Source organism: Diorhabda carinulata, chromosome 6, assembly GCF_026250575.1.
Source record: "Diorhabda carinulata isolate Delta chromosome 6, icDioCari1.1, whole genome shotgun sequence".
NCBI classification, from domain to species: Eukaryota; Metazoa; Arthropoda; class Insecta; order Coleoptera; family Chrysomelidae; genus Diorhabda; species Diorhabda carinulata.
Window position 1 is genome coordinate 7,603,294 of NC_079465.1, and position 12,317 is coordinate 7,615,610.

Below are 12,317 nucleotides of genomic sequence, written 5' to 3' on the forward strand. Positions count from 1 at the left end.
ACTTTTACCCCCGGCTTCGCTCGCATTGAAGCCATTAAATAAGTATCAGAGGTGAATCAATATGATAACTATATTTTATTGCTTGGCTGGTATTATCAATTTTTAAAAATTACTACATATACAAGGAAGTTTCTAAACTTAAATAGTTATTTATGCAACAAGTGCAAATATAAGTGTGTGGTCAAAAAATACGTGCAAAAAATACTTTTGCACTATTTGCATACAATATATTTTCTACGTTCTTGAAAAAAAATTTTTGACTGACATTTCTAGAACTGCAGAGTTGTATTATCCAAATCATAGTAGTCGTGATCGCGTATGTTTGAGGCATTTACGTTTATAAATTGTAATCATATGGCATCTTAGAAAAAAATGCATTTTCTATATTTATGGGCTTTATCAGAAGAAGACTTCAGGTGTTGTTTGATATCGAGTAGCAGCAGAAATTTTATTCGAGCCATAGCAATTTGATCAAGAAGTACTTGATAGAATATGACCTAAAAGTAATGTCAGTAAGTGTATTAAAATTAATGTATTGAACTGTTCATCACAATCAAGTGATTAAAATCTTGGAATTTCCAGAGGAATTTCTACCTCTTGAATGATTTGCGGTAGGCATCATTCTGAACATAATGTTTCTCTATCATGAATTTTTTAGGTTTTATAAGTAACAAAATGTCAGGATAGCTACGATCGGGATTTACGGGAGCTGGGAAATCTTTGGCAGTCCTGCTTTAACCAGATAATGTAGATGTAGATATGGGACTGAAGCTTTCAATTGTCTACGATATCTGGTCAAACACGTTGAACCGTGTACCAGTGGTTTGAGGACTTCCCGATAAAATTTGAGCCTCATTATTGTATATGGCTCTATAAATCATAATGAACTAATCTGTAGATGTCAAAAATGGCGATTAGCATGATTTAGCCATCATGACATGGACGTGCGGCAGAAGGCATGTACCACTCTGAAGATTGTCTCTTCGTTTCCAGGTTTTATTTAAATACCCATGTCACGCGAAAATTTTTAATACTGTTTTATCGCACATATTCCACGCGAATACTTAATCGTCAGCCTGAGTTCAAAAATGCCCTCACTTGTATCACATTATTCTCGTTGTCAACTTCTAGCCGGCCTCTCGAAAAGACCAAGTGCCAACGAAATACTTGTCGATCTCAAAGAATATCTTTGTAAGCGGACTTGATCATACATTTTTACCTGTACAAATAATTTTCACGAATACGCTCATCCTCATTCTTTTGAGGCACACTATGTAGAAAGTCGCTGTATATCTGACACCTCCAGAACCAATTTTACCCAGTCGACGGTCTAATTGTGCTCTGACGTGCAGACGCGTTACCATAAAGGACTTCCAAGACATATGAGGATGGTCCCAGAAGTTCCTGGCCTGATCTAAAAATAGTGGTAGTTGCTTGAAAAATACCACTGTATTGGAAAGTACACTATCTATACAGCATATGCTTCAAATTTGAAGACGCCACGTTGTTTGATATTTGTTTGGCAGCCATTAATAGTGAACATATTCAGTGAATTTGTAAACAAGGAAAAACTTGGTAATCGTTATGTGATACAAACTTTTATTTGAAAGGCATTAGTCAAACCAATACAAAAGCTGAACTAAATTCTACTCTAGGTGAGACTGCTCATTTGTTATCAATATTAAAATATTGGTGAGCAGCGAAGACCAGCATTGCATTGGATGACCAAATGAGGTGATGACTCCAGAAATTTTGAAGAAAATCTCAAAGCGGTACTGGATGATCGTCGAATGAAAATGCGCGCGCTAGCAGACATATTATGCGATACATCGCATATTAACTGAGAATTTGGACATGAGAAAGCCGTGAGCAAAATGGGTGTCGCGTTTGCTCACAATGAAAAAAAAAACAGCATCGTGAAGATATTTCCATCGAGTGTTTGGCAATGTTTCATAGAAATAATGCCATGGATGAAACATGGGTCCATCACTTCACCCTCGAAACAAAAGCACAATTAAAACAATGGAATGAAAAGGAAGAACTGGCTCCAAAGAAGGCAAAGACCGTTCCATCTGCAGTCAAGATCATGACGTCGGTTTTTTAGGATGAGCGTGTTATAATTTTCATTGACTATCTTGAAAGAGGAAAAACTATCAAAAAATATCCAGCAAAAACTACCGTATTTGGCTATGAAGAAATTAAATTATTTTTCTCTGCCTTACTACATCATACTGAAAATATGGAGCGTCCGTAATATTATAGTATAGATATTATAGTAAAAGCAAACAAAGGAGACAAATTTGAGGCAATTACAATTCGATGATCACTAGATGCTGATATACCAGGGGCTTGAGGTACTATCGAGAGAAAAGTCATGTCGAACATTGAAACAGGTGGTTGTTATATTGTATTTTCTAATACTGGCTAAAACTAGAAAGAAAAAGAAATTAGGTTCAGTGAATATGGAAATATTTTGAGAGGAATCAGTAGATTTTCTACAATTTCCATATAAAACATCCCTTTTAGTGGCATTTATGTAGGAAGGGATGATTATGAAAAAATTCGGTACATTGATCAAAGAATAGTTATTTAGGCAATAAGTGAGTAAAGTAATACTTTTTTTCACAAGTAGGGCGAATTCACCGGCAATTCCTACGAGTGAAAAAAAAGTTACTTTACTCACGAGTTTCATAGAAAAAATTTTCTTGTCCGTAGAATTAAAAAAATTCGAATAAGCTTTTATCAATTTTTATTTTGTAATAGTAATATTGAAAGTATAACTGTGAGCATTATTAATTTGAAGTGACTTGAATTGTCAACATTTAACAAGTTCAAAGAAATAACATCGTCTATAGTTGTATTAGTACTTATTGGATTGTTGATAGGATCGATAACATTTACAATGTTGCTTGAAGTCGAACTAGTTGTTCCCGTTAACATTTTCACTGCGTGTCGTCTACGCAACCCTCCGAAACTGTGTTGGATTTAAACCCACCGTGCTTCTTTAGTTGAATTATATCACCACAAGAATCCACTAATAGAGACACCGAAGAGAGTCGAAATGTATGCCCAGTGTAGTTTTTTGGATTAGGTAAATTCAAATATGTTGCGATAAGCGAGGGAATTTTTGAAAATGTATTGATACCTACAGCTTGGGTTTTACATTTTCCATGTTACAAATAATATCTAAGCTTACATTCAAATTTTTTGTTGTCATACCTTATGCCTGAGATAATGATCGTCTGGAGCTTGCAACAGAAACTTATTAATTTCTTCACGGGCAAATGTTTTAGATTTTTTGGGTCTATAGCTAACTGATTCATTTTTCAAATATGCAATGAGCTTCGAGTATTTACTGATGTCTATGTCGTTATTTACCATTAGGGTGCCTTTCAGTTTTGAATAAGTCAACCAAAGTATTGAAGACTTCCACATTTTGGATTTAGTTTCAAAGTAAGCTAGTAGCACTCTTTCTGTGAAGCTATTTATGCCTTTTTTAGTACGCCACTCCATAAAAGGATTATATTCCTTCATATACTCAGGGAGAAGATTCATAGTCGCTGCAGTTGCCGATTCAACAGCATCTTCTGGTGTGAAGTTTAAACTTTCTTAACTATTACTCTCTATCACTAATAATAATACTACACTACTTTTAATTAGACACAAAACGGATTTTCTTGAACGAATATCAAGAAATAAAAGTGTGACAGTTTAACGGAGAAACGAATTGACATAAGAAAGAAAGCATTCACATCCCACTATTTTGATAAAACAATTTTATAATTGCGTTAAAAAATTACACGTCACCTCACTTTTTTTACGCAAAAGCGTGAAAAAATGAGCCGCCACGATACTTTTCTCGCGCTTTTTGACCGATTGATTATAAATGAAAATCAATGAAAAAAAAACGTGAATATTATAACGGACAAAAAAAAATTATTTTTTTATATTGTTTTAGTTGCTATTATTACTTCCCCAGCAAAATGATGGCACACCTGAAAACATTCCTAAGAAGAGAAATACAGATGAATCGTTTAGCATCAATCTTGGAGCTGGTTATGGTATAGGATTCGAACAGAATAATCATAATTTACCAAACAGTACAGTGAAAGTTAAATCTACTAACTTCTTACCAGCATTACTTAAAAATGAAGCAGTAATTGTTGGTCAACCTTTAACAAAAAATGAAAATTTTCAAAAAGTGGATATAAATACGGTAATTACGGTTTTATAATTCCATCTAGGATTAGTATCAATAGATCGGTAAATGTGTCTTTTTCGGAAAAGTCTATCTAACTTGTAAAAGGATGCTCTGCATCTTCGTTTTTCTTCAAGGTTTCACAAATGTTCATTCTTTCATCATTATCATCTTGAGATAATTCTTGTACTGATATTTTATAAAGATGAAACTTATTTTCTTAATAATTTAGAGATTGATCCTTCAGTAACAGTTACATCCTGAATGCCATTTTCCAAATAGATTACAAGGATTTTCAAAAAAACTTTTTATAACGTGCAAGGATGTTTCATCTGTAGTTGAGTTTTAATGAGTTTAGTTGACAAACGTTTTCCCAATCCTCCAAAAGTCATAGATGTCAACATGATATGTATACTAAACTTAATTGTCATTAACTAGCGACGTAACCAATGAGAATCAAGTTATCAAGTTATATTCACTTCAAAGTTTCAATCAATTCTTTCTCATTTCGTTGTTTGTTTCTTATGTTTATTCCTCTATTTTTTTGTGCCTTAACTTTTAAACCTGTATTTTATCTTTTTTTTAATAATTAAACATTATAAACTATCTTATTTATTATTGCTCCATTATACTATAAATGTAACTTCAGAAATCATTGAAGACATCCCAAAATCAATCATTCCAATATAAACAGGAGTTTTTGTTTATAACTAGTGTAGAGGAAATATTAAATTGATTCCAATTATTATATCCCAACAAGAGGCAACGAAGTTGATGTTCAAAAGCTGAATCTCTATCAAATCAAACTTAACCAATTTTTTACAAAATTTAATCTTTTAAATCCAATTTTCGACCAAATTTAACCTTTAAATGCCAATTTTGTACCAAATCAAACTTGAAAAACCAATTTGTCAACAAATGAAATCGTATATATCCAATTTTTCACCAAATTTGACTGTAAAAAACCAATTTCCTACCAAATCAAACTTTAAAAACCTATTTATCAACAAATTAAATCGTGTAAATCCAATTTTTAACCAAATTTAACTGTGAAAAGCCAATTTCCCATCAAATCAAACTTAAATAACCAATTTTTATTACTTTTTGCAATCTTTTTACATTTTAGTACCATTTTGTTAACTTTCCTAGTAATAAATAAAAAACCTATATCTATGAAATAGGTTGTTCGCATACAGAAAGAACATTGCCTTTTATCATTTTCAAATTTTTCAATCTGAATTGATCACAAAAAAAAATAAAAATAAATATATCAAAGCAATTTCTTCCAAATGATTCTGTACATTAATCTCATGCTAATTGTTATTGCAATTAGATGGTATTAATGTATTAGACTAATTCTGAAACCAGACTCTACAAGAGATGAAACGCGCGATGTATAGCGCTTAACTAATAAAGATATAGAATAAATTAAGATTTAAAAAACTACAAAAATAATGGATAGAACAAATTCTGAGAAAGAAATAATCTAAAAATTACACAGTAGTTCCTGAATTAGCCAAGACAAAAAGGAAAACCTTAAAGAGCACAGGAAATAAATGGATATTAAAATGTAAAGCAATTACCTAAAGTAGCAAAAGCCAATGAGAATAGCCAGAATCAAATAAAAAGTCTGTGACAGATTGAGTTAAAAGTATAAGGAATTAATTTGAAACTGCCGGGTTTCTATTCTTCTTTTCCCTTTTTGACTTTTTACTTTCAAATTTCGTTTCTTGTAGACAAGAACAATATAAACTTCATTTTTAAAGTAATTACAGATGACAACGAAATAAAAATTCATTGTGTTTGACCAGAGGAGTAGACATAGAAAATAGCAAATATATTTGGTATAAATTAAATAAATAAAAAAGGAATACAAAACAACAACTTAGATGTCAGATTATTGTGGGTGCCCTCTCATCAAGGAATACAAGGAAATAAAGATGATGACAAACACGCAAAAGACGCTACGGTTTGCAGTGATGTACATATATAATGAATAGTGAGGTATATAGTGACGTGAAAGCATATATCAAAATGAAAATTTATCTTCAGTGGCAATCTGAGTAGCAAAGATCATTTCAAAAACTAAAACAAATAAAGGAAAGTGTTAAACAATGGCCGCGAAATTGCAGTAATTGTTCAAAACAAATAATAGTAGCTAGACTAAGAAAAGGTCACACTAAAATTACGCACGAATATTAACTATTATGTAGAACAAACCTATGTATACATATTGTAACCGAGAACTTAATGTAAGACATATAATTTTAGAATGTACATTATACGCGTCGCAAAGACAACAATGCAATTTTCCAAATGACATGAAAAGACTACTAGGAAAGACTGCGACGTGGATAATATCTATAAATATCTGTTAAATATGTCTTTAATTAACAAGTTGTAATTATATTAACAAATCCATACTATCCACAATCCACATGGTCTATCAATATAAATAAACATTTTCAATACAGAAACATAATAAAAATTATTTTCAATAGAATACTTTTTGTCTCTGACTCTCATATTATATCATTATCAAATATCTGCAAAATGACATTAAACATAAAATATGAATTTCTACTCCTTAATAAAGTTACTTCGTGAGACATAATTTTTGATAAATAAAATTTTAAATATGACTTATTTTTATCAGGTGGAATCTCGGAATACACCTTTTCCAAACGAACCAAATACGGATGGTATGAGAAAAGGGGTCATGGATTTAAAACAACTACAACAGATAATTCATAATGTTGATAATTCTGAATATTCGAAAATCATACAAGTAGTGAAAGTACCAGCGGTTTATGAAATCCATTTAGAAAAAGTCTCACAGAAACAGAACAAACTGCCAAAGAATTCGAAACAGTCTTACATACACCAAATAAATAATTTAATCAGTAAACCTAAGAAGAAGACTGTAACAAAAAATACTAGTAAATCTAAAGATTATATCAATATAGATAAATGGAGAGCCGAAAGAGATAAAGTTGAAAAGCAAAAAAATGAAAATCCTTCAAATATACGTCAACCATTTAGCAGCAGACCTGCACCTATGAACACAGCTAACAAAAATATTGTTCTTGAAGAAAAAAATACGAATTTTTCACCAAGTTTTTACCCCTTCAACCAACCATACAACACTCCTACAGATGTTTATAGGTAAGTTTCTAGAAATTATTGATTATATATATTCATTATAAAGTTCTTAATTAAGTAATTTTCTGTTAATCAAAACATTTTTGCTTGAAAAATTACAATTTTTTTAACGACAACGGTGACTTGATTGGAACGCCCTTGCCTTAGATACATGGCATACATTAATATTCGAATGTTTGCAAAAACTATAACACCAGTATAAGAAACTGGAGTTCTCTTGTCACATTTGAAAACTTTAACGTATTTGAGACTTCTACAACACAAGATAAAAAAATATTACAAACTATTAGCACACCTCAACACACGATAACTGAAATTTAGTACCACCATTTGCAAAATCTGAATCTTCACCAAATATTATTCAAAATTGTTTGAATGTTACAATTAACAAAAAAGTGAACTTCATTAAATTTGAATAATAAACTACAAATTACAAAAGATACGTCTTTGTTTACATTATGGAGGGGACAGGTAAAAAAAAATCTCATAAGAGAAAAAAGTTGACAGAGAAAGAGATTCGATAGGTACTTTTTGGTGGGATAAAGAAATTTTTTTATAAGAGAAAGGTTTGATGGATTTGACTCTGATTTAGGAATAACAACTCTGCAGAGCTGAGGTTATGGTGTTGACTAGGATTGTGATGTCTAGGCTAGAAAAAGGAAGAAAAATAAACGACCAAGTGGCTCGAATAAGACGAAAAGAGGCCTCCAGTCTATGTAAAAACGCTTGCTTTCAGTTTGGGAATATATATTGTGTAATTTTTTTTCCTTCTTGTTTTTGTTATTTTTGAATATTTTTTGTTCATTTTCAATGGTAAAGCGGGTCATTGGGGGACGGGCGGATACAGCTGCGGTTGCATTATTCCCTATCGTCGGTCATTTGGATGGTGAACCGGTGAACCGCAGAAAACCTGCAACACCGACGTGCGAAGAAGTCTGTGTGATAGAGTTTTATCTAATGGATATGGGAGAATTGTCTAAGATTTCAGGGAGGAGAAAAGAAGAGAAATAATGAGAAAGTATCCATGTATATACCATAAATAAACAGTACAAAAACTTACCATAATGATATGGTTTGTGAATCATATATTCTGGCCAAGAAATTTTAATTTAAGACATACTCAGATAACAAATATGCATTTAGAAACGAATGTAATCGAAAATAAATAGATATATTATAAACCTCAATGGTTTTGAAAGCTCTGTTGAAAACTTTATCAGCTTCTTAAGAATTTTTTACAATTTATAGGAATGTGCCTTTCTGCATATTTATTTGCTATTAATTCGATAAACTGAACCTCATAAATTTTATCAAAAATAAACTGTGCTAAAGTAGCTACTTGACACAGTGACACCAATAAATTTTTGTAATGATTCTAAAGTGTTAATAAGACTTGGATAAAAATTCATAAGTTCTTTTTTTTATTCTATTCTTATTTATTTAAACTGACTTTGGAAAAACTACAAGTAATATCTATTTATTCCATTATTTTTAATATTAAATTTGAAAAATCTAGCTAGAGTCCTCAAAATTTCTGATCCAATATTTCATAAAAAGAATCTTGAAATAATTCACAAACTTTTTCATATCCTTCATATTTTTTGAAACGAATTTTGTATAACATCTGACACTGACTCAAACATTGAATCATCATTTTTAAACGTCAATTCTGGCAATTCTATTTTACCTATTTATACACCTTAACCATATATAACATCAGTTACTCCTAAACTTTCTGGAATCTTTAAGCGACACAATATTAAGACAGTCAAACCCTTAATATTATAATAGATTATAAAAGATAAAACACCAATCAATAAATTGCCCATCATAGTATATGACATAACCTGTTTAAATTGTGACAAAAAGTACATTAATCAGAATCATCAACCTGATAATCTCCCACAAGAGTCATAGCAGATTATATCCTGATAGATTAGCGACTCATGAATTATGAATCTGCCAAGGGTTTTGACAACTGAAAAAAACTTCAAAAAATGTATATTTTTAGAACCAACAGATATTGCTCAAAATGATCAATACATCAATAAGAAAACTGATATAAATAATCTTAGTGTAATTTATGTATATCCTTTAGATTTTTAAAAAACAAATTCTATAAAAACTTCAACGCCATTAACAACCAACTAACCTCACCTAACCTATAAATTTCAACTTCACTTATAACTACCTAACCTATAAAATTTATTGTTCTTTATATTCGAACCAATAAATAATATCATAGAACCAATAAATAAAATCAACAACATTTAGAAACATAAAAATAAATCTTTATATAATATGGTAACACTAGTCACGGAACACTAATAGCCACACTACTCTAACCGGAGTATACGTTTCAATAACGCTGTTTATGTTTTAGCGATCGTTCCAATTTGTGTGTATATATGTAATAAACTGAGATTAAATCCGTATAGTTAAGAATTTTGAATATTTTGCTGTTTTAGAGCACCACAAACGAACTTATTCAGTTATGAACATCCAGAAATACCAATAAAAAAACCGATTTACTCGACATTAACGCACACAGTACCTTATAATATAAGGAGGCAATACCAAGAGAGATCAGAAACAATTCCTGAAGATCTTGTGTACGGAACACAGAAAGAAAAAGTTCTTAATCCTGGTGAAATTAACATAACAATGCAACCAGGTTCTACTATCATACGACTTCCGAAAGTAGAATCAGAAAATCATAGAAGATTTATAGAAAATGAGGTGCCGAAAACAATTTGTGAGAAAGAACGCAGCATGTACGAACCAATACACGATATCTCTGATAACGTTTATTTTACCACAGTCAAACCCATTGAAAAAAGGATCGGATTGAGAAATAGGTCACCAGTATTTTCGAAAAAGTTGTATAGGCGATCAGACAATGTACCCATGGAATATATTTTATATATTAAGAAAGAATACCATGATGGTTGGTGAATTTATGTACAAATTACGCTTAATAGTTGGTTATTATTGTTGATATTATGAATATAATGGTTTTCTTTGTTGGTTTTTGTTTCAATTATGTTCATGGGAAATGGTGAAACTGTTGAAAGTCCTTATTTACGAATTACCTGGAATAATTAAATAAATTTATTCACAATTGAAAATATAAATGATTCTAAGTCAACCGAACATTTTTTTGCATTTATGTTAATGGACCAAAATTTTCAGGTACGTTTTTTATTTGAATAATTACCAAGATTAAATATTTCTCTAATATACAAAGTGACTCCCAATTCATTCAAATATATTCATATGGTCCCATCGAATTTACAAAATGTTCAAGCTTTGCTATTCTCTGTAAAGATCACACTCTGTAAAGATTACTCCATAGATCACCTATATTTAGATGGATCATGGATGGCAATGTTATTTGTTCTAACCAAAATGACGACGACTGAGGATCTGAAACTGAGCTACTAATATGACATCTTTCATAATAACCGGCAACTATTATGAAGAAAAAATTTGGGAAGTTATCAGTTGTAATCTTATTAGAACAAAAGTATTAAGAGCACTTCTTTCCTTACTCATGTGAAATGTAGACAAATTGGGTTTCAATAATTTCATAATCCTTCAATTTGAATAATAATCTAATCAAAACGTGTTATTATTTATTAACTAGCTGTTACCGCGACTTCGTTCATGTAAATAAGGGTTTATTTTTATAAACTCTTATTATTTATGTATTACCAAGGATAAATAAAATCAATGTTTGATATAAACAGATCAATATATCAAACAAAAATTACACTTCCAAATCTTACAATATAATATATATACAAAAAAACAGTTTTTAATAAGTATTTACAATGCCTCTTTATATACAACATTGGACGTTTGGTTTTTCGGGATGTATACAAATAATTTATTTCCTTGACTCACTCGGGAGAAAGCCCATATATAGTTGATCGTGTGAGAAGCAGCTTACACCAAAGTCCGCCCCGCGTAGAGTCTACCCCCGTGTTTTATTGATAGTCATTGCATAACAAAGACCAACCGGGAATTGGACTCGTTTGAAATGAAATGGAAAGTTGTTTGGGATGAGATGGACTCTTGGTATAAACACCGGCTCGCCGGTGACACATCCTCTCAAAATTCCCGCCTCTATTACGTTACGCTAAAGTGTCTCTGATATTTTAAGTCTTGTACTATTACAAAGTAAGTGTCGGCTTATGTTCCGCAATAATATGAATGGAACTTCATTTTTCAAATGAATAATGTCAGGCGCGCTCAAAGAATTTAAAAATTCCACTGGGTAATTCGTTGAGTCGTCTTGCTTCATAACTGCTATTATGGAGACACACTCAACAGATTCTCCTCCAATTTTGTCGAATATCTGTAAGTTTATAGCGGCAGCTCCATCGTTCCGAGGAGTCAATATAATTCTTTAGCAAATTCAAGAGTTTGCGTGAAGAGTTTGAAGTTCATTGCCATAAATGACTCAACCTTACGGCATAAACTGTTAGGAAAAACGATTTTACCACCTTCTTCCGGGTGTCTGCCCTCGCCGATTTGTAGAGATAAATCAGAAAAAATCTGTGCATCGCTGTTACCACCTATTTGTGCTCGCATATTCACTGATAAGTGCATCCGAGTAATGTTATGAATACTTACTCCAACATTGATAAAAATGAATTTTATCACTGAAAACCTTCTTTAATCTGAATATTGTGTGACGGTTTCATTAATTCCATTGTATTTCCTAAAAAACAACAAATCGCTATTAGAAGTGTCTTTCATTCATTCAAATGATCAATGTCCTCGAATGAAACACAAAATAAAATCCGTGCCAATAATGACAGACTACCTTCATTTGTTAAACGAATTGAAAAAGTTGGTCAAATCAAGATATGACATGCGAGTTACAGAATAGGTTCGCTAGATGGCGTTTATAATATTAACACTACAATTGTGGATAAAATCATTTTTTGTT

At 31.3% G+C, this 12,317-nt stretch overlaps 1 protein-coding gene across 1 annotated transcript; it reads left to right on the top strand.

Annotated features, from left to right (window-relative positions):
- The first annotated feature begins 352 nt into the window (after positions 1–352).
- On the top strand, positions 353–10,356 carry LOC130895611 (uncharacterized). Its single transcript, XM_057803015.1, has 4 exons — positions 353–512; positions 3,959–4,216; positions 6,855–7,363; positions 9,829–10,356. Exons 1-4 carry the CDS (start codon positions 507–509, stop codon positions 10,313–10,315), a joined length of 1,260 nt encoding a protein of 419 aa, XP_057658998.1. The 5' UTR covers positions 353–506; the 3' UTR covers positions 10,316–10,356.
- The last annotated feature ends 1,961 nt before the right edge of the window (positions 10,357–12,317 follow it).